The 22,805-nt window shown below is 49.2% G+C and overlaps 2 protein-coding genes across 6 annotated transcripts in view; one reads left to right on the plus strand and one right to left on the minus strand.

Moving 5' to 3' along the window:
* Positions 1-17,630, plus strand: part of LOC141958877 (alpha-2-macroglobulin-like) — a 40,115-nt gene extending 22,485 nt beyond the window's left edge. For all 5 annotated transcript variants that reach the window (XM_074901867.1, XM_074901865.1, XM_074901863.1 and 2 more), the window contains exons 19-36: positions 48-276; positions 1,263-1,389; positions 1,976-2,097; positions 4,667-4,718; positions 5,331-5,414; positions 5,543-5,719; positions 6,589-6,673; positions 7,203-7,359; positions 8,437-8,511; positions 10,799-10,964; positions 11,905-12,128; positions 12,697-12,915; positions 13,231-13,358; positions 13,728-13,818; positions 14,386-14,460; positions 14,852-14,954; positions 15,468-15,509; positions 17,318-17,630. In XM_074901867.1, the coding sequence (XP_074757968.1) occupies positions 48-276; positions 1,263-1,389; positions 1,976-2,097; positions 4,667-4,718; positions 5,331-5,414; positions 5,543-5,719; positions 6,589-6,673; positions 7,203-7,359; positions 8,437-8,511; positions 10,799-10,964; positions 11,905-12,128; positions 12,697-12,915; positions 13,231-13,358; positions 13,728-13,818; positions 14,386-14,460; positions 14,852-14,954; positions 15,468-15,509; positions 17,318-17,343 (2,182 nt within the window). In that variant the 3' untranslated portion in view covers positions 17,344-17,630. The remainder of the gene's footprint in view (positions 1-47; positions 277-1,262; positions 1,390-1,975; positions 2,098-4,666; positions 4,719-5,330; positions 5,415-5,542; positions 5,720-6,588; positions 6,674-7,202; positions 7,360-8,436; positions 8,512-10,798; positions 10,965-11,904; positions 12,129-12,696; positions 12,916-13,230; positions 13,359-13,727; positions 13,819-14,385; positions 14,461-14,851; positions 14,955-15,467; positions 15,510-17,317) is intronic.
* Positions 17,631-20,434: 2,804 nt separating this feature from the next.
* LOC141958882 (alpha-2-macroglobulin-like) overlaps positions 20,435-22,805 on the minus strand; it is a 30,548-nt gene continuing 28,177 nt past the window's right edge. Inside the window, exons 33-36 of the mRNA XM_074901872.1 lie at positions 22,207-22,275; positions 21,817-21,919; positions 21,262-21,303; positions 20,435-20,611 (exon numbers count right to left, since the gene is read on the minus strand). Coding sequence (XP_074757973.1) covers positions 20,586-20,611; positions 21,262-21,303; positions 21,817-21,919; positions 22,207-22,275 — 240 coding nt within the window. The 3' untranslated portion in view covers positions 20,435-20,585. The remainder of the gene's footprint in view (positions 20,612-21,261; positions 21,304-21,816; positions 21,920-22,206; positions 22,276-22,805) is intronic.

The raw sequence follows: 22,805 nt of genomic DNA on the forward strand, positions 1-22,805 counted from the left end.
ACGATCACCAGAATATAACTGAAATCTTGTTCTCTGACCCTCGTCAGCTCGGAGGGAAATGCTGATCTAGATGTGACCATCCCTGACACCATCACCGAGTGGAAAGCCAATGCATTCTGCACTTCGGCAGACACAGGCTTTGGCCTGTCCCCGACAGTGTCCCTCAGAGCCTTCCAGCCCTTCTTTGTAGAGCTCACCCTGCCCTACTCTGTGGTGCGTGGTGAGTCCTTCACGCTGAAAGCCACCGTTTTCAACTACCTGGCTGCTTGCATCAGGGTAAGAGACATTCACAACTTTGCTCGGTCTGACAGCTTAGGGAAGGCTACACTGAGTCACTTATAACACGGTTTCCCAAGCCAGGCAATTGATCTCTGACTATAATTTCATACAGGTGTATGTATGTAGGAATCTTGGTGTATTTAACAAAGGGGGAACATGCTTCTCCTACAAAGTTTTGAAAGCTGCATTTGGCTTGGAACCTAAAGCCCTGTTGACGAGGCCCCTGGCCTTGTCATCACAAATATATGTCATTGCCCTATAGAAATGTGAAACTTGGGTTATTCACAGACTCCAGGTTCACCAGGGTGGATACCTGTGTTCAGCCTTTAGTCTCATCTCACATAAACATCTCAGAGCAGATCTATATAGCTTTACTATCCTTATCTGCATTATTACACCAACAAAGAAGAGAGAATCTGGGAGGTGATTCAAACAAAATCTCAATCACTTTGCTCAGTTTTTTACAAAAAAAATCCAAACCTGTTCTAAAAGGAATTAAGCTGAAAAGAGGCGCACTGATCCAGCCATTGCAATACACTCTCATTTATTTCCCTGTTTTGTTTGATATTTCTAGGGTCCTTACTCCACTCCCCCTTGTTCCCTTAGTAGCTTTCCCACTGCGAGTGGTTTACCTCTTCACCTAACTAATCATGAGGGGGGTCTTTTATTCATGGTTAAATTTGTAGTCATTGCTTTGCCTTTACTCACACAACAGATCCATGCTCTCCATTTTCCCAGAATCTTATTTCCTTTCCAAAGATACATGTCCTGTTCTCTACACTTACATCCCCAATCTCTTACAATTGTACACATCTCATTCTTTTCCCATTTTATCACCCAGTTCTTGCTCTGCCACATCCGTAAGTTCCTAGTACCATGGTATAACCAGCTCCACTACCTGTTTTCATGTCCTGCACTGTCTCCAGCAACCCCAGCTTCTCTTCAATTCCAACCTTCATTATACCTCTCTGTGCAACTGGCAGGTCAGTGTGTCTCTAGCTGAATCTACTCATTTCCTGGCTACTCCGGTAGAGAAGCAGGAAGAATCCTACTGCATCTGCGTGAATGAAAGAAAAACTGTGGCTTGGGCAGTAACACCAAGATCTCTAGGTAAGAGACCAGACAACAAGAAAATACTGGGATCAGATATCTGTGGATGACATCAGATCTTCGGTGTGAGGAGCTAGGTGACTCCAAACCTGTCTGGAAGGGTCTTGTCAGCGTAAAAAGTCAAAGTTCAACTCTGAGGTTGAGACACTACACTGGGATGCTGTTTCCAAGCCCTAAACAGACTGTTTAAGTCTTATGGGCCATAGTTTTGTTAACATTTGATTAGAAATCACAAACTCCCTTAATGCATGCAAAGCATTCATTCATTCCTGTTGTGGAGCAGAGAATGTTTCAGCTTGAAGTGGCTGGGTCTGAAATATTTCAGTCAAAGCTTGCTTTCTCTGAAGCCTCCCAGAACAAGACTGATTTACAAGACCTGCCCCTCCGCTACTCTTCTTGCTTATGGACTAACACATGCTCTGGTGGCCATCACAAAGGAGGTGGCCTGGATCAAGATAAAACACTCTCTCAAGTTTCATTCTCTTGGAAGATCTTCTCTAACACACCAGAGTGTGCCCAGCACAAACACAAACCCATGTTTCCCTGGCTCTGCCCGGCAGGGCTGGCTGACCCCTGTTTCCTCCAGGGCAGGTGGAGTTCTCGGTGAGCACTGAGGCCCTGCAGAACCAGCAGCCTTGTGGGAACGCCATCGTGGAGACCCCTGAGAAAGGGCGGAAGGACACGGTCATCAGGCAGCTGCTGGTGGAGGTATGTGGGCTGCTGAGTTTGGTGACACAGAAAAGTAATAATAATTTCACGCTCCACAGAAACAATTGCTGCAGAGTAAAGGTTTTCTGTTTTAGCCATGACAGTAGCAGCAATAATGGCTTGCGTGACCCTTCTTCTGCATACTTTTATAAAAGAAGCATTGATAAATCTCTCACGGGCCAATAGAGCCCGTAACTCACAATGTCGCCACGTCATAGTAAAAGCATGGTTTTACATTACACAGTGGGACAGAAATAATCAGTCAGGCAATAATGACAGGTTTGTCCCAGACACATCATCTGGGAGATAAATGAGAACTCCTTGGTTTTACCTCTAATAAATCATAGGGATAGGTTGTAAATGGAAGATTTGCCAGAAACCTTATGCATCTCCTCCAGCAAAGCACAGCCAGTACTCCGGAATATGGAACATCCACCACAATCTACAGATACTTCCAAACAAAACTACCATCATTGTTCTGAATTGGTTTTATTACACTTCTAAGAATGTTCAAAAACTAACTTTTAATTTTTGAGTTCTTTTGTACATTTTTTTTTCTTAAGCAATGTTTTGCAATGATAAAACCACAGCTTTTCCCATGATAAATAGCCAGTCATAAAATTAATCCACAGTAGAAGACTCCCTGTATTATTAATAGCAAACAAAGAGCACTATCCTGTCGTATAGTGAAATCTATAAAATATCACATGACATAATATTGTCAATCCTATGCATGACAGGAAGGAATAATCACATTTAACAAAATTAAGTCAGGAGTAATATATAACATTGCAACTCCTTACATTGCAGACATTCCAATTTTTGGTAAGGCAGAGCTAGGATTCGTGTAATATGTAACTTCAGAAAATGTTTTGCTAACCTGAACATAATGATGGAACAACAATCCTCTCTGTTAGGTTGCTTTTCTTTATTTTACTTTCACTTACTTACAAATTAATTTGAATGTAAAAGTGCATTTTGTGCATCAGGGCATGAATAACTGTTTAACATTTCAGGAAAGCATCTTCATTTCATATATGCCTTCAGAAAAAAGAGTGTTTATCTTTGAAGATACTGAAAGATCAGAAATGTCAAGTCTTTCCTCCCACATGGTGGCAGAGTGAAAATAACTGAATAAGCATTAAAATTACTTCTGTTGGGGTGTCTGAGAGATTACTGGTTTTATCCTGTTATTGTAATAAGGTAATTAATCTACAGCAAACCTTGACTGGATAGAATCAGAGATTAGCATCCAAGGCTGAACAATTAATTAGCAGGGGTGGATACAATGTGATCTTGCTTGGGGTGCAGCTGTATTGTCCCAAACATATTGATCTGAATATCCCCTGCAGAGACAGTGCATCCCAGAGAGAGAGAAGGGAGTTTGCCAGAGCCCCTGGGGCATCCTCTTCCCCCTTGGGAAACCAAGCCTTGCTGAGAGCTAGTTGGGAAACAGGATGTTTTTTCACCCAGGAATGTCTCGACTGGAAAGGAAAATCTTTCAAATAGTTACAGTTTGTATGTTTTAATTTCCTGTTGATATGTTCAAAATCAAACAAAACAATGGATCTCTCAGTTGCATTTCAGAATGACATACTGAAACAAACAAGAAGGTGCCTTTTCAAACAGAAGCATTTAGCTTTTTTGGTTTTCTTTTTTCTTTTTTTTCCCCTACTCTATTAATCTTTGTCTTTTCATACTGAAGAATGAGAGACAATGTATTTTAACTGTGTGAGAAAGTGAAGGTTTGCTTGTTTACATGCTGGAAAAAATTTTCAGCTGGCAAAAGTTGGGAACCAGTAGTGAAGCGATGGGAACTCTCCTATTTTGAGGTTAAAAAAATTGATACAAGGATCTCACTGAAATACACTCTGACAAAATACATTTTCTAGTAAATATTTGATTCCTGAATTTTCTGCAGAATGTGTTCAACCAGCTCAACAAAAGCCAGGGCTTCTTTTCTGACTTCAAAAATTAGGCTAAAAGTTTTTGAAACAGAGGGATACAATCACCAGTTGACCGTGGCATGTATTTAAACTTTGGGTGTGGTAACGTGTTACTTGTGGGTGCACTGGAGTGCTCTAGTTGCCACCTATCAAAGTGCTTGCATACGTATCCTACCGGTGTCCCAGGCACTCAGCCATCATCCCAATTGGAAGAATTCTGCTGGACTGGGCCAGGTGGGTGATGCCTTGGATGACAGAGCCCCATGGCTCTATTAGCACTGTCAGTAACATCAACTTTCTTGCATGTTACCATCTGCATCATAACCTGTGAAGCTACAGGGCCTCCCTCAGTAATAAGAAAGGAAAGAACATGTATTAAATTTCATGCTTGAAAGCTTGTATATTATAGTCCTTCATTATCCTCAGTTTAGCATACAGAAGAAGAAACTTTGTAAGCAATTTCTAAAGACTTTTCAGTATAATGAAGTTATTACCACAGGAGAATTTATAAGTATTTAATTTCCTTAGAGCCCCTTTTAGTTTCCCTCTTGAGATTTCTTATTTTTCTTTTTTGTTGCTGTTGTTTCTCAGTTTTTGCTTTTTTTCTTGCCTTTTTCCCCAAGCCGGAAGGAACTGAGGTGGAAACAACCTACAACTCTGTGCTCTGTGCATCTGGTAAGAGCCTTTTGCTTTCTAAGACTTTCTTTGCTGAGGTAGATACTAAAGGCAAAGGGAGAAGACAAGGTTTGTGAATGCTCTGCTATGAGAAGAAAGGTGTAGGGATCTGATAAAATTGAACAAACTAGATAAATGTCCAATTGGTAGTGAAACTAACTCTTCCTAAAGGAGAAGAGCCGAGGCTGTAACGGTCCCTGCAATTACAGAGGCAGAAGCTTATCCCTCAGGAACTGAGGCTGGCTAGGTCCCTGCAGGGAGACAATATCTGGGATTTAATAGCGTTATCTCTTTTATCCAGTGGGTATAAAATCACAAACCTGACTCTGCAGTAACCCAGGTCTATGCACCAAAGCAGGATAAAAAATAGACTGGAAAGTGTATTTGTTAGTCAAGGCCAGGTGAGAGAAGTCCATGACAGTCTGTGTATGAGGGTATTGCAGGCCCAACAAAAAATCTGCAGCGTGGGAAGCTTCCACAACAAAATTACAGATAAATAAATTGGTTGAAGGCAGGAAACCCCGGTGCAGAGGTGTCTCACACTCTTAGCTGCTACCCATGCATGTAGATATATCTGGAATTTTAACCAAATTGATCTGTTTTTTATCCCAGAGAAGTTAATGTCAGAGACAATCTCCTTGGTTCTCCCAGAGACTGTGGTGGATGGCTCAGCCAGAGCATATTTCTCAGTACTAGGTAAGTGAAGCATTCTTACAGTGTCACATGCTATTTTGAAGCACTGTCACGTTTCTTCAGGCTGTGCTCAGCCTATTGGCAAGCCCTGAACTGTGCAAATTCACACTAGAAATTGTCCCATTCCCCAGGCGACATCATGGGCACTGCCATGCAGAACCTGCACCAGCTCCTCCAGATGCCATTCGGCTGCGGGGAGCAGAACATGGTCCTATTTGCACCCAACATCTACGTCCTGGACTATCTGAACAAGACAGAACAGCTGAGTGAGGAGGTGAAATCCAAGGCCATCGGATACTTAGTGAGCGGTGAGCTGAGACATGGCTTTTGCTTCTCTGTTCATTCCTTCCCTTGGCAAGGGTAAGGACATTATTGGCCACTGGCATGTATGATCTGGGGGAGGATGTCCTGGTGCAGTCTCTAGAGGGAATATGATACTGTGGTAGGTCAAGTGTATATAATACAGCATCTGTAAGACAGAATCCTGTGCTTAGGTGGAGGTGCAGGGTGAGAGGACAACATCCAAACAAGAACAAAGAAAAAGTCCAGGACTGTCAATAACTCAAGAGTTCTCTCCGTAAGAAAGGATGTATGAGATACATAAATCAGACTGTAACCATTAATCGTGGCAGCTGCTTATGTAGACTTATGTCACTCACCTTTGACTAGGTTAGAATGTGAACACACTAGCTAGGACATGCTGGCAGACATAACATCGGTACATATAGACATGGTGAGTATCTGCTGACTAACAAGGAACTGGTTTTACTTAGCTATTTCACAGAAAAATTGCACTTCCTCCAATGAAAATGATCCTGCTTTCTTCATCACCATCCTGTGTGGGGCTCACCATTGTATTCAGTTCTTCTCTGAGAACTGTTTTACCATTTCTCTCAAGTCTGGGGTACATTTACCTCTCCTCATCAAGTCTAGGGCAGAGAGTGGCAATGACCACAGATACACAGTTTCCAGGTGCTTTAGGAGAAAGGAGGAGCATGAGGATGGATGTACTCGAAGATGGGAGTTTGCCCCAACTTGCATTGTAACACTGAGCAGCGTAGCTCACACTTCTACCATTAGAAGGGGGACACTGTGTCCCATGTCTACTACAATTCCTTTGCATGGCTCCTTGAAAAGTCCTGTGACAGCTAAGATATTCCTCCACTCTCCATTTCAGGTTATCAAAGGCAATTGAAGTACAAACACTGGGATGGTTCTTATAGCACCTTTGGGCCCCGTTACGGGCAAGTTGGGAATACCTGGTAAGTACCACTGGCTTTTTATTTCTGCTTTTCATGCCCTCCCTTTCCTCGCTGTTCTCTTGTGCTTGGTCACTCTGGAGTTCAAAATAGAAGTGGAGATGAAATTGCGATCAGGACATCATAGGATAATCATGTGGGATAATGGAGCAGGGAAGGATGCTAAGGGAGATGCTTTTTAGGTTTGCAGTGCTGCACTGATAGCTACTTACCTCCCCTAAAACACTTCTTCAGCTTAAGTGAGGGTGACCTCCAGGATGCCCTAGCTAGTTCTTGTTAGCAGCAGATGGTGATGAATCCCCAGAGTCCCACCGAGCTGCAGCCCTCAGGGCTATGCATGGCAGGCCCCATTTAGCATTCGTCCCTATCTCACCAAGTCGCTAAGCTAGCTCAGTTTCCAAGCAGCCCACTGTGATCAAATCCTGTAGTCTCTACTGCTTTCCTCCAGAACAGTGATGCCCACACGGGCCCTATGACCTCTGATGGATACAGGGCTATCTCAGGATGTCTCAGTTCCCTCTGTCTCTTTCAGGCTCACGGCCTTTGTCCTCAAGTCCTTTGCTCAGGCCCGGCCTCACATCTTCATAGATGAGAAGCACATCCAGGATGCTTTGGTCTGGCTCACTCAGAAGCAGAAGGATAACGGCTGTTTCCGCAGTTCTGGGACGCTCCTGAACAATGCCATGAAGGTAATGTGTCTGCCTGGTTGGCTCCACGTGGGCTTTGTCAAGTTGGAACTTGACCATAAATCGCTCTGGGACCAACAGAGCTATTTCAGCACTTGGGGGCTGGGGAGGGGATGGGGAGTTATATATGTGAGCTATCACAGAAGCAGGAAGAAGCCAACAGCAGCTTCTGAGGACTTACCATGAGAAGGAGTCTAGGAAGAATTTGTCCCTGCAGGATGTAGATACCACAGAATCATGTAGGTTGGAAAAGACCTTGAAGATCATCCAGTCCAACCATTGACCTAACACTGACAGTTCCCAAGTACACCAGATCCCTCAGCACTGTGTCAACCCTACTCTTAAACACACCTCCAGCGATGGGGACTCCATCACCTCCCTGGGCAGCCCATTCCAATGCCTAACAACCTGTTCTGGAAATAAATGCTTCATAATATCTAGTCTAAACCTTCCCTGGTGCAACTTGAAGCCATTACCTCTTGTCCTATCGCTGGTTCCTTGGTTAAAGAGACTCATCCCCCCTCTCTGCACCCTCCTTTCAGGTAGCTGTAGAGGGCGATGAGATCTCCCCTCAGCCTCCTCTTCTCCAGACTAAACCCGCCCAGTTCCCTCAGCCGCTCCCATCAGACCTGTGCTCCAGACCCTGCACCAGCTCCGTTGCCCTTCTCTGGACACGCTCGAGTCATTCAATGTCCTTTTTGTAGTGAGGGGCCCAAAACTGAACACAGGAATCGAGGGGCGGCCTCACCAGTGCCGAGTACAGGGGTGAGATCCCTTCCCTGTCCCTGCTGGCCACGCTATTGCTGACACAAGCCAGGATGCCATTGGCCTTCTTGGCCCCCTGGGCACACTGCTGGCTCCTGTTCAGCCGGCTGTCAATCAACACCCCCAGGTCCCTCTCTGACTGGCAGCTCTCCAGCCACTCCTCCCCAAGCCTGTAGCGCTGCTGGGGGTTGTTGTGGCCCAAGGGCAGCCCCCGGCATTTGGCCTCATTGAAACTCCTACAGTTAGGATATGTAGCACATGAAGAAACCAGTGGTGCTGTGCGGGATCAACATCTACTTTTGTGGTTTCCTGCAGGGTGGGGTGAACGACGAGATCACGCTGACGGCCTACATTATTATTGCATTGCTGGAGATTCCTCTGCCTGTAACCGTACGTGTCTGCACCCTAGACCGAGTCACAGGTGGTACTAGCCTGCCCTACTAGTGGCCCGCTAGATTATCAGGTCTCTTTACCTTTTGAAAGAAGAAATCCTGTCTGAATATTCCTTCCATTCAAGCCTAGACTGGAATAACACTTTTCCTCCATTTTTCTCCCCTGTCCAATCCTGTCTCCCATATACACATTTCACTTAACCTTTTTATGAGTTCTTTTGTGGAGAATCATGCTTTTGCTCCTTTAAAAGAGTACAGCTTGGATTAACAGTGAGTTGGATAATATTTAAATATTTATATATTTAAATCTCTGAAATGAGCCAAACAGGTTTTCTACACCTGAAAAAAACCCCTTTTTTTCTGTTGGAATAGTAAACTCCTGTTGAACCACCTGTATGGGACCATTGTGTTGACACAACAGCACAGGTCTGTAAAAAAAGTGGCATGCTCAAGGATTCATTCTCATTTTCTCTGCCTCTTCTAGCTTGCTTTATGGGAAATCCTCATTCTTAACACTTGGGGAATAAACTATACCTATAGGTAGTAAGGTATACCTATAGAGAATATCATAAATGGTAGTCTGTGAAAAGCCTGAGGCCTATTTAAAAGTGATGTGGATATGGTCATTCTGATCCCCGAGTCTGTGATCCTCTCACTGTGAGACAAGCTCCTGGTGCAGGTAAAATTGGGGTGTGAATTGCAGCAGAAGGACTGCTGAGCCAGGATGGTTGCTGGGCTGCTGTAATCCCTCTGCTCCAAATGGAGTATGGTCTATTTGTGTTGAAAGTCTTTTGCCTGTATAGTAAGAAGCAGCAGAAGGAATTCTTTTGTCAGAAGGGTGACATGGATGACATTAACTTCACCAAAAGGGTATTCTTTCTTTGGTATGTGTTGTTTTTAGAAGGCTAGTTCTCAGGCAGAACTGTACTGGGTAACAAGGATGGTTTTCATCTCTCTGTCTGAGACTAAATGTGTCACTGAATGTGACGGGGCAGAATCTGATTGGGATATCGGTGCATTTCAAGTTAAGCTGTAAGAACTCCTGAGCATAGCACAGCCCTTAGGTATTTAATGCTACAGGCAAGCATACAGAGTATTTCTGTAAGTAAAATAAGCCATATTAGACCCTTCATATAAAACTTATTAGTGCTGTCCTAAGCATGTGTATTTACTGCCACATCCTATCATTAGACTGAATTCCTCCCCAACACTTATCTTACAAACAGTAGTAAGCATTGGAACCATTAGGTGAGGCATAGACCCAACCAATTTCAGTTTTATTCTTTGATTTCTCAAAAGCAGTTTAACTGTTTCTCCAAAAGTGACCACAGAAGATTTCATCTTCTAGTAGACACCCACTGAAGTCAAAGTACAAAGCCAATGAAAAATAAGTCTTTTCCTTCTCGACCATTGATTAAACTGTAAATCTGCTGTTAGGCTTCAGATCATGGCATGCCCCCTGCCCCAACAGTGTTATTGCTTCAGTTTTATATCAGTTTTTCTATCACAAATGAGAAACAGTCACGTGTCTTGCAGAAAGGATGTGGAGTCACGGTGTCTGTTAAGTAACTGTTAAGTAACAGACACTGTCTAGCTATGTAAAGTAGCTACATTTTGATTTGCTGTGGCGATTGCACTCTTAAACCATACTGGAGAATCTGGCTTCAAAAAGACATGCATTGTTGATGTTAATGTGTCACAAAAAATATCCCAGAAATTAGAAAAAAAATATTCTTCCTTGTACAGAGATAGAATTTACCTCCAAACTAGAAGCTATGTCATCAAGCTCCAGCAAAATGAAGGCCCTGAAAAATTAAACATTCAAAAGGAAAGGATAGAGCAGAAGGTGAAAGCACAGAGCAGTCTCAGGGTGATAGTTAGAGGAGGAAAGCAAGTATCCAGTACATCTACAGAGGGGAAGTACGTCAGAGAGCTCCCACTGCACTGAGACACAATCAGGTCAGCAGCTATTCTCAAGGCAGAAGGATTAGAGCCAAGATTCACAGTCTTTAAATCAGAATGGGATAAAACATTACAGCAAGATGTATTAAAGAAAATCATATACAAGATAAGGAAGAGCCTTTGGCTGCCCATTCATTCCAGGGGGTACTGGACCTGAATTTGAGGAGTACACAATGGCACAATCTTTGGCAGACAGGACAGTGGGGACATCAAGGGTCCATAGGTAACATTCAATTCCTATTGAATGGAATCCAGTATTGAATGGATGGACCTCAGTGTGAGCTCTGGATGTTCCAGCTCAGTCTCTCCCTCTCTCAACCCAGCACTCAGTGGTGCGTAACGCTCTGTTCTGCCTGGAAACGGCAGCAGATGAGAAAGAAAACCACGTGTACACCAAGGCACTGATGGCGTACGCCTTCGCCCTGGCGGGGAAGGAGGAGAAGCGGAAGGCATTACTTGGCTCACTTGAAAAGGAAGCTGTGAAAAAGGGTGAGTGCTCCTGGTGGGACACCTCTTCCTTCTAATCCACTCGCCTTGCATCTTCCCTTGAGAAAATGGCTTTTATTGGTGGGGCAGGGGCTGCAGGAAATGGCTTCCGTGGGAGCGGAAAGGTGGAGGGAGAGGAAGGACTTGTGCAAAGGGGATGCATTCTTGAGAACTCCCTCTCAGTGCCCAGTCCTACCTCTGTGCTCCAAAGGAGTCCATCAGGAAGCACCAGGCACCATCCGCACCGGTGCTGAACTAAAGGGTAGCTCTGCCAGCGTCTCTGCTCAGCCCGCTCCTCTTGCCACACCAGGCACTGCTTAGCAAAGGCTTTGCACAGCACGTGGGACAGGAAATCAGAGGAGACCTGGATGCGCTGAGAGAGAAAACGAGCATACAGGCCATTTTGGAGGCCACAGCACAAGCTGTGAGTCTCCCAGGAAATCGTGTTATGACTCGCAAGCGTTCTGGTAAAGTCAGGCCGGACAGCGGGTTTGCCCAAGCGTTGGGTAGCAGGGCTGTGAAGGAAATACCCCCGGCACCTTCTGCCGTCTCTGCCGGCAGGGGACTCTCACGCCCTGGTCACATTCTTTGGGTTGTTTTGCCTCACAGAGCTTGTCAGTGCCCGACACCGGCACCTCTACTGAACCAGGCAAGGAATGCCAGCCTGGTGCTCTGCTCGTGCTGGAGCCCATCAACGTCCGTGTGAATCTGGAGTCTCGGACAAAGTGGTGTCCAGGCCTGGGGACTGAGCCTCAGCAGACTCAGACTAGTTGTAAACCTGCAGCGAGTCCACACCTAACCCTTCCCACTTCATCCTGCATGACAGATGCATCCTGGAGGCTCTGTCCTCCCAACTGCACCGGCGCCAGATCAACTGCTCCCTTGCAATAACTACTAATAATTGCTTCTTGTCTTGTCTCTGCGCTCCCTGCCTCCTGTGAAGATGGGTCTGTTCATTGGCAGCGGCCTGGGAAAGAGCCGGAGGTTGATCTCCCCTACTATCACTACCGAGCTCCCTCTGCTGAAGTGGAGATGACAGCCTACGTGCTCCTTGCTCACCTCACCACGCAGCCGGCACCCTCCCAGGAGGAGCTGTCCTTTGCATCTCTGATTGCAAAGTGGATCACTGCCCAGCAGAATCCCAACGGAGGCTTCTCCTCCACCCAGGTGAGCTGCTTCCCTCCTGCCACCTCACACATCAACGGCACAGATGGGGGGTGTCAGCGACCCAGGTGGGAGCACACTGAGGCTCGCCAGGGCAAGCACTAGCCCCACAGCATACCCCGGGTTGACAAGTTCCCCAGGGGCTCGAGGCAACTATGTCAGGCACTGCCTCGGGGAATGGCCGGTACTTTGATTAATGACCTGATTTCCTCGACACAGTGGGGCAGAACAGTAGGGACGCAAGGGATGTGTGTCTGTGCTTTGGGGAGGGCTCCCGCTGCAATTTGTTTGTGCATGTGAAGTTGTTGCTTCACCCTGTGGAGAGTGAATGAAGGCTGCGCAGAGCTCCACACCAGGGAGCTCAGGGAACATGCAACCGCTGCGCAGAGGATGTGGGAAGGGAATGGAAACGTGCAAAAGCTGCTCTTTCCCTCTGTCCTTGCTGCTTAACCCCAGAGAAAGTGAAGAATGGAGGGGAGGGTGCCTGCCGACAGCGAAGGGCAGGCTGTGGGAGGACGGGCTGTGGAAGGCTCACTGCATCCCCCTGGGTGCTGGGACCCGTCTCTTTCAGGACACAGTGGTGGCTCTCCAGGCCCTGTCCCTGTACGGAGCTGCCACCTACGCCAAGAGCGGAGCAGCTTCCACAGTGACCCTGCAATCTGGAGGGGACTTCCAGCAACACTTCCAAGTGGATTCCACAAACCGGCTGCTGCTCCAGCGCGTGGCCCTGCCCCAGGTGCCAGGGGAGTACAGCACGGAGGTGTCTGGACAAGGATGCGTCTACGTGCAGGTGAGGGGGTGGGGGCAGGTGCCACCCTGGCAGGGGAGCCCCTTGCCAGGCAGAAGCCAGGAAGGGGGACACAGGGACAGGGGAGAGGGGAGAAGTGGGGGGGGAAGGCTCTGGGGAAGGGAGGACGAGAAGAAGAGTAGAGGTGTGTGGGGGAGAAAGAGTGTGTGGGAAGGAGGGAAGGATCCACAACGTGGAGGAGCTGTGGGAATGGGGGAAGTGGGGAGGCTGGATGGGGAGAGGGTCGTCTCTCTCCCGCGCTGAGCACACACACACACACACACACACGCTCACACAGAGCTGCTGGCTCTCCCCTAGACAAGCCTGAGGTACAACGTGCAGCCCACACAGGAGGATGCACCCTTCATGCTTCACGTGTACACAATCCCACAGACATGTGCCGACTCCAAGGCTCACAAGGTCTTTGACATAGGCGTAAACGTCAGGTGAGTCTGCGTTTGGGTCTCAACCTTCCTGAGAAGCCACGGGAGCTGCAGGGGGTCTGGTTGTCCAGGGTGAGTCAGTCTTGGAAGCCCTGGAGGAGTGGTGCATCTCCTGGAAAAGTGGGCATGAAGCAGCTGTGCTGGGAGGAGAGGCTGTGGAGGAAAGACTTGTCCTGCAGTGCTGGAACTCTGTGGATGGCCCTGGGCTGGGCTAGCGAGAGGCTGCACAGTTCACCAGGAGACCCTGGCATAGCTGGAGAAGAAGGTGCTGGACTGCCAGGACTTGGTGGGGTGCCGGGTGTTATGGAAAAGATGGAAGTGCCCCCAGCTTGGACTTGAGGTGTGCTCAATCTTTGTTGCTTGCTTCCTTAGTTACACTGGGGAGCGCAATGGCTCCAACATGGTGATTGTTGATGTGAAGATGCTGTCAGGATTCACCCCTGTGAAGTCCTCCGTGAGGAAGGTAGGATCCTGTGTGAAGCACTTATTTGTGTATATCTCTCCTTTATCAGGGGCATCGATTTCTTTGTTTAAAGGGGCATCTAATTCTTCTCTTCTTATCTTCTCCACTGTTACTCCTGTCATGCTTTTCCTTCCAGGTCTTCCACCCCTCAGCTGTGGAGCAGGGGTGAATGAGGGATGCCAGCAGCAGCACTCTCTTCCCACTCCTCAAGCACCTGTGGTAGTTTGCAGTAGCTGAAATGCATCTGGTTTGGCCCCGAGTCCAAGAGCTGGAATGAGACCGTAAAGTCTAAGTTCAAGGACTCGGGAGCCCTGGGAGATGTAGGGCAGTTGTCATAATGCTGGTGCCTCATTCCATTTTTGTGTTGAGGAAGTGTAAAAGCATGAGATGTGGGATCTGGGGGAAGACTTACTGTGCAGGGCTTCACACAGACCGACTCTCCCTGTGCTTTGCCTCTCAGCACTCACCTGCTGAGGCCCTGGGTGTTGGAGGAAGGTTAGATGAGTTGAAGGAGGTTGACAAAGTTCCCTTCAGATCAGCAACCTCCTTCATGTTTGCTCTTTCCAGCTCTCAAACACTTGGTTTCACCAGATCCAACGGACAGAAGTGAGCACAAACCACGTTCTCCTGTACATCGAGCAGGTGAGGACTGACCCGGGGCGGCCGTGTGGCACTCGGTGAGCTCTGCAGCTGGCTACGGCAACATCGTGCGCAGAGGTGGAGAGCAACGCTCGGAGGGGCTTCGAAAAACGAAACCTAAACCTGAAACATAAACTTTGTCTCTACCTCATAGAGACGCCTCTGTCCCAGCCCTGCGCAGGCTCCCCTGCGCCCCGCGCACTGACCGGCCCGCACCTCCCCACCGGGCAGAGCCTCCCCCGGCGTGGGGAAAGGCCCCGGCGCTCCCCCCGCCCCGCAGCCCGGCCCGCAGCCCCGCACCCCCCGCGGCCCGGCAACGGGCGCCAGGGCCGAGCCGGGGAGCCCGGGGGCAGCGCGGAGCCGGCCCTGAGCCTCCCGCGCTTCCCTCCCGCAGCTGGGCAGCGAGACCCTGGGCTTCTCCTTCGCGGTGGAGCGGGACGTCCCCGTGCGCGGCCTGAGGCCGGCTCAGGTCAAGGTCTACGACTACTACGAGACGGGTGAGCGCGGGGCCGGGGTGCCCCGGGAGCGAGGGCGGGCGGGGGGACGCGCCGAGGGCCGGGGGGGCCCGCAGCTGCTGGGTAGGCAGGCATCCTGCTCTGCCCCCGGCCTCCCCGGGGAGCGCAGCCACCCCGCGGGCAGAGCCGCGGCCCCAGAGCGCCTGCCGGCGGTCCCGCCGCCCCCCGGGCCTCCGCTGGCCCGGCTGCTGCGCCCGGGGGCAGCGACGGAGCCGGCCGCAGCCCCCCGGCGTGCCGGGAGAAGGGGCCGCAGCAGCCCCGGGGGACGCGCGGGCGGCGCCTGCGGGGGCTGCCTGTGCCGGGGGGCTCTGCCTGGCTGCCGCGGGCCCTGCCAGGGCCGGCGCTGGGGCTCCCCCCCGCCCAGCGGGGATCCCCGGGGGCACCCGCGGGTGCCGGCAGCGGCCTGCGGCGGCGCCTGGCAGAGGCGTCTCTCGGGCACCCGCCCCGCTGCCGGCGGCGCTGACAGACCGCTCCTCCCTCCCTTCTCTTTTCCAGACGAGTTTGCCACACAGGAGTACAGCGCTCCCTGCGCCACAGGTAGGCTACTGAGAGCCCTTCCTTTCTCCACAGTCTGTACATCTCCTTCACTGTATTTTTGGTGTTTCAGACTGTGCTTGTGTCTTTCTGCTCGATGGGTGATTTGAATTGAGATTGGCCCAACACACAGGCACACATTTTGTACACAAAACTGAGAGCACGGGAGGCACAATGTTGTCTCATTCAAAATCCACCGGCCCTGAATTCTCAAAGTGTTTCTCATAGTCAGGTTCTCCTGGTTTGAGTGAAGGTTGCGTCCCTATTGCTCTGTTACTGCCCCTTGGACTTACCGAGTTCAAATTTCTTACATCGTTCTCACTGTCTCAGATTTGGGGTATCCTTCCCAACTCCAGCTAGTGTAGCTATGGATCATGCTGAGAGGACGTGGCTCTTTCAAACCACCCGGCACGCTCCTCCCCAAAAGCGCTCTGTCTGGAGCAATGGAACAAATCGGGGACCTCCAAAAGATAACCCATAAAGCAGCATGTCATGGTCTGACCTACGGTGATTTCATGCCATGCCGTTTCATGCCATGTTCCAGCACCTCCTGCCCAAGCCTGGCGTTCCTTTTCACTAAAGCTGTAATGCGGTGCTGCTCCTAGCCTCTCGCTTCCTACTGTGAGCATGGAGCCATACCTGCAGTAGGGAGGCCTCGTTGCAGAGGAATCCCTCCCAACCCTTGCTATTGAAGAGGTAAGTGTTTGGGAGGTAATTTAGGAGCTTCAGTGGAAGGCCCTGACCAGGTATACTTCTCCTGTATATGGAATCTTCCAGTATGAAGACTGGCAGGTCTAGCTTCCCATCAGTTGCGGTTTCAGGTGTTTAGACTATGGAGGCTTCTGGGAAGCACTGAGACCCTGGGAACTGGTTTTTCACAGGGCCTGACTGTGGCATCTGAGAGCAGAGAAAAAGTGATTTGGACTTGGGAGAGGCAAAAGCTTTGTCTCTTGATGGTGGTAAATGGTGAAATTTATCTCCTTTTGTGTTCTTATGTGGTGTCTTGGAAAAAAGCCTGAACTCCCAAGCTTTTACTCCATACTGCTTGATAACCTGAACTGTGTCCATAGGTATAGCTGTGTTCTGCTGAGGCCTACAGCCTCCCTTAATGGAAGAAAGATGCATAAGTCCTAAGGCAGAAGACAGACACAGAGTGGACAGTAAAGCATTTCCAAAGGATAATTTGGTGTGGTCTGATTATCCAGTCTTAGACTAGTAGGTAGGCTTTAGATTTTAGGCTACTCTTCCCCGTGTCCATTAAAAGGCAGAGATTTTATTTTCCTTGGAAAGGAAGATGGGAAGTTGCTAGTTAAGAGGTGTGTACACTGGTCTAGGTGTCCAAAGGTGGTCTGCACTGACTAAAAGGCAGATCTTGGTTACAAAGCAGAAAGCTTTCTTCCCTGCCCTGAACAGTACTGGTTGCAGCAGATTCCTTCCACTTTCTGCAGGGAAATAAATACACTTTAAGAGCATGTCTCATTGCTTCAGTGAACATCCTTGCTGCCAGTTTGCATTGTGCTCCCGTGTCCATCCCAGCGGTGACAAATCCCAGCCTGTTTATCTGTCCCAGTGGGTCAGAAAGAGTCTGAGCCCTCTCCCAACCTCACACAGCTTTGAAGGTGACTTGAGTGTTGAGTGCTATGGATGGCCCTCAACTCCGGTCAAACAGCAATTCACTCTCCTGTGCTCTGCTTCACACACAACCTGGCTTCCCAAACCCACATTTTTCTCTCTCTGTCTCGGCCTGAGAGAGGGAACTGGCATATATCTTTCTAACTCCTGTACGTACCCTTCTTCTTCCATCCTTGCAGAGGAAGTAGACCAGGGCAATGTATGAAGAACACTCCCAGCTGCTGGAACCCTCCTGCCTCACTACCACCACCACCATCTACGGAGTAAGAGATGAATAGTGCCTGCAAGGAACGGGAAGTGAACTTTACAAATAAATTAACTGTAGTCACCAATGATTTTTGAACAGTTTATTCCCACTTGTGTTTTTTCCTGCTCAGCCTCCAGTCACAGCTTTAATCCCCCCAACTTCTTAGGTTGAAGAGCATCCTATCCAGCCATGCTGTGTGCAGGGCAACAAAGCCGACAAGTAAGAAAAAAAAAAAAAAGACAGAATGATTTAAGTTGAGGTCAGCCTTTCTAATGTAACCCTCTCAGCATTACATACTCTGAACTTGTCATCCAAGATCCTGTCTAATCAATGAATAAGGGCAGGTACTTCTTAAGAACCATTTCTCTCCCTTGGCTTAGAAACCACAACCTTGATTGCATTGGTCTCTGCAGGTATCTGTCCATGTCTCCCAGTGGTAGGCAGCCTAGATGATCAGCTAACATTACATGAAATTCAACCTCTGTGATGTGCCCCACAGACAGCCCTTCCAGGATTGTTTCTTATTTGTGTAAGAGTGGGAGGAGATCCACAGTCTGTCGCCTTCTAAGATCAGAGTGTGCATGGGGGTGCAGGAGGGATGTGTGCCAGCCTTGTGCCTTCAGCTGCTAACTTATAATGGCCTGTTCTCCAGCTGAAGCTGGGCCTGTTTGTGGAAACTTCCCTATCTTGTGCCTGCTGCTTCTGGGAGATTCCCAAGGAGAAGCTAATGGCGTTTGCCAGTAACCTACCTACCGAGAGCTAATTTAAATGGCACACTTATATAAATCATAGAGTTGCTTTGGTGAAACTGTCCTCTTAGATATCTCCAGGTATGCTCCCCTTTTCTTGGTTTTGTCCCTTTAATTTCCAGTTTTAACTTTTGAATGGCAGAAGGATCTGATGTGTTTATTCTCATGAGATGCTTACTGTTAGGTTTCACAGCTTATTGTGTATCCAAAGTATACACAGCTAGTTGTTCCATCCAGGTTTTTTTAGTGTGCCTGTCCAAACAGTGTTATCGAGAACAAATAAAGTTCTTCAACTATTTTGCTAGATATTAATATTACATCACTTTGTCTCCTGTGGTGTTTGGTGATTACTCAAGACCTTTTTGACACCTCATATTCAGAGAAGTCTATGGAATGAACTAGCTTCAGTGAAAGCTGAGCAAAATTTCTAATCAAGCATGAATACTAATTGCATTTTGTTTTGATTTAGAAATAGTAAAACCATCTAATTTCCTACCATGAGTCAATTACTTTTCCAAGTTCTCAAAGCAACATAGTTTTTTGTTGCTGAATTAAACTGTTTTGATTTTAGACCATTGTGATTTGCTTCTGAGGCATGCCATGCATGCTCCATGGGCATAGAAATTCAATGTTCAGACATTCCTGTACTTCCTTAAGGTAGCCTTGCTAAAGTTTCTTACACAGTATGCTGTGGAGGACCTGCAAGTACAAGCCTTTGACAATTTACAGCCTAGTCAAGCGGAGAGATGTTAAACTGCCTTACAGATACGCGCTGGCCAGGGAGTCCCATATGACAAGCATGTGGCTGCCCATGGGCAACAGTTAGGTGGTGTCTTTTTTAAAAACAGGTGGCAGAAAAACTTTGTGTTAACTCTTTCCATGGTAGAAAGCCATTATCCAAATTTTGTGAATGGAACACACTCCAGTGATTTTACAGACTTTTAAATTAAATTATCATGATGATAACTTTGTTTCATTTGAGCAGGAAAGATCCAACACCATAGACGTGTAGAGTACTCTCCAGAAAGTAAATGAAAATGAAGGAGCTGTTGCTCTCCATCTACAGGAGAGTCTATTTGCAGCCCTGTGGGTGTATGCACAAGTTTGCAGACCTGGCACTTTGGAATCTGCTTGCCCCTAAGTCACAGTCTCAGCTGGGACTGTGTCTCCAGTACCATCAGTCTCTCATGACCCCATAGCAGGGCACAGCTATAAAAGGGGCCAGAGCAAACTATTTTCCTCACACAGTGAGGAATGCCAGCTCATGGAGGGGAAAGAGGGTCTTGAGACACTCATGTGGACGATGACAATGCTAAGAGCTTCAGCGTCACTGAAACGAGTTCTTTGCTGCATTGGTGACTTACATTTTTGACAACCTGTGTCTGTGTGTGTAAAAGAAGCTCCGTGAGGGACTCCTACAGGTGTGTTTGCTCAAGCTTACAGGGTCAAAGCCACCTCTGCACACAGAACCACGTAAATAAAATAGGGTATATACAACCCACTGAACTAGAGCTGATTGCCTCTGCATCTCTGGGAGAGATCTAGATTAGAGAGAACAAGATCATTTGGAAAACTGACATGCAAAAAGTTTAACCCAAACTACCACATGGGAACCCAGGGCCGCCCCTCTGAATTCCAAAGCACTGTAAGTCTAGTTGTGAGGGAAAAAAAAACCTGTATTAAAATTACTCAAAAAACCCCAGAGGCCTACAGGGCCTCCACTGAGGGGAAGAGGATAAAGTCCTCATGAAAAACACAAGGGGTTTAGCTCATAAGGTGGTTCTTGGTTGAAATTCTAATGACATTGTTAAGTTCCTGATTCCCCTCTGCTTTCACTTCAACTGTTTAGGAACAAGCAGACCATGTCTTCACTGCTAGACTGGGAAAGTCCACAGCTCTTCACTTCTATCTGGCCTGCTGTGAAAGATCAGACTGGACAGATTCACACCATCCTTCCACCTCACAGCAGTGATTTCACAGCGGGATCAAAGGTGATATGTGATCAGAGGGTTATGTCTGAGGATTATCTTGCAGAAAACACCTGCTTTTAGAGGCAGGAAGCCAAGTTTTCAGTGCATAATGGATGAGGTAGGATTTCCTCTCCTCCTGGAGAACTGGCAAGTATGGAAATGAACCTTCCCACTGCCAAAAGCTGTCTGCATTCTGGTGTTCCTGAGGATTTGCCAAACACCACCTTGCCAATGGCTCTGGATTTAAATCTCAGGCCATTACACAGTCTGAGCTATGGCTGGGAGAAGAGACAAGACACAGTAACAAAAAGTAAAGCCGAAGGCATCTGATGAGAATCAAGACTTAATTTATTTATAGCGTTACTTCCTTTTTGGTGTTGACGTGTCCTCCTCTAGCATTTCAGTAGCCCCCCCTCAACAAGATCTTCTAGGGACAGAGACACGCAAGCTGATCCAGCCAGGTTCAGACAAGGTGTGCTCTTCAGGCGTTTCCCTGTTCAGCCTCAGCTGGGGGTGGGAAAAGAGCAGAGTGAGACAGGTATCCCAGTGAAGCAGTGTCCAGAGCCCTGGACATCTTCTCTGTATTCTGGTGGCGATGTGAGTTCAGATTTATCTTGGACATACATGAGCTATCCTAACACACATTTTCTCTCAGCACCTGGATTTCTCAAAGGAAGGCAAAAAATAAAGGGCAGAGTCTGAAAGGTCCCCAACAAAGACATGTGAATAATGACAAGATTTCACTGATCTTTGGGAGGCAATTCCTCAGTACCCTTCTGTGTTTGCGGCATGGCACATGTGGCCCTGAAAAGGGCAGAGACACAAGAGTGTGGTTTTCAGTCCCAAGGGAGATTTCAATCTTATTTGTTGTACGGAGTGACACGTGCGCGAAGTGTGCAAAAGGAGGCAGTAACGCCGGGACTACTACTCTCAGTGAACCAAAATGACAGCTGTAGCCAGGCTTACAGGGGACATCGGGTGGCAGCATTGCCTTTCATCTCTGTACCGAGGCATGGCTAGAGACTGCGGTAGGCACAGCAAGGTAAATGCTGTTGGTCCAACCCGGCTGAGGAAAGCCGAGCTCTGCAAAGCCGCTCATTCGAGACAACCTGCAAAAGCCCGTGCTGGAGCATCTCAGTTGTTCCGGCGCATCCTACCTGTGGCGCAGGGAGCGCTGTACTCCTGTGTGGCAAACTCGTCTGGAAAAGAGAAGGGAGGGAGGAGCGGTCTGTCAGCGCCGCCGGCAGCGGGGCGGGTGCCCGAGAGACGCCTCTGCCAGGCGCCGCCGCAGGCCGCTGCCGGCACCCGCGGGTGCCCCCGGGGATCCCCGCTGGGCGGGGGGGAGCCCCAGCGCCGGCCCTGGCAGGGCCCGCGGCAGCCAGGCAGAGCCCCCCGGCACAGGCAGCCCCCGCAGGCGCCGCCCGCGCGTCCCCCGGGGCTGCTGCGGCCCCTTCTCCCGGCACGCCGGGGGGCTGCGGCCGGCTCCGTCGCTGCCCCCGGGCGCAGCAGCCGGGCCAGCGGAGGCCCGGGGGGCGGCGGGACCGCCGGCAGGCGCTCTGGGGCCGCGGCTCTGCCCGCGGGGTGGCTGCGCTCCCCGGGGAGGCCGGGGGCAGAGCAGGATGCCTGCCTACCCAGCAGCTGCGGGCCCCCCCGGCCCTCGGCGCGTCCCCCCGCCCGCCCTCGCTCCCGGGGCACCCCGGCCCCGCGCTCACCCGTCTCGTAGTAGTCGTAGACCTTGACCTGAGCCGGCCTCAGGCCGCGCACGGGGACGTCCCGCTCCACCGCGAAGGAGAAGCCCAAGGTCTCGCTGCCCAGCTGCGGGAGGGAAGCGCGGGAGGCTCAGGGCCGGCTCCGCGCTGCCCCCGGGCTCCCCGGCTCGGCCCTGGCGCCCGTTGCCGGGCCGCGGGGGGTGCGGGGCTGCAGGGCGGGCGGAGCGCCGGGGCCTGCGCAGGGCTGGGAGGAGGGTACCACTAAATCTGAAAGATTCAGTCCTATTCTTGTCAGAGCCATGGTGATTTTGAGTCCCAGATCTTTTGTCCTGTGTGGCCAAATAGCTCAGTGCCTCCGTTCCTGACCTGTCCTCGCCCCAGATGGATACTCACCTTTTCGAGATACACTAGGACGTGGTTGGTACTGAACTCTGTGCGCTCAATAGCACGGCGGCCTTCCAGCTGAAGGAAGAAGAGTAGGATGTTACTGCGTTGAAGCTGGTCTCCCCGTGCCCCTTGGACAGCCCTATGATGGGATGGACTGCGGGTGAAACACTCAGGGCACTGTTAGCAGCATGGAACTACCTCGGTGGGTATCACAGTCCCTGGGCCTTCCCTTCGCCAGCCTGGCTGGTGACATACAGCAGGTGCCAGCAGGGACTGGGCACTGGTTCAAGCACAGTAATGGAACACTTCAATGAAAATACATTCCTTCTGGCTTGCCAGTTCTGCAGCATCTTATCATCAACTTCCTTTTCCAGAGCATGAATCTGCTCAGCATCTCAGTGACCCAAGATCTAAACAGTAACATTGCTATAAGGTATTGTCAGATCAGCAGAGGGAAAAAGGAATCAGTGCTTACTTTTGAATGTCCTCTGCACCCAGTGCTTTTAGGGAGCTATCAGGACACAGTGGAAGGTGCCCATCACCACTCCAAAGAAAAAATTATTCAGTCTGTTTTTCCTAGATTCACCACATTGTCTCCCCTTGGG

Source organism: Athene noctua, chromosome 3 (assembly GCF_965140245.1).
Source record: "Athene noctua chromosome 3, bAthNoc1.hap1.1, whole genome shotgun sequence".
NCBI classification, from domain to species: domain Eukaryota; kingdom Metazoa; phylum Chordata; class Aves; order Strigiformes; family Strigidae; genus Athene; species Athene noctua.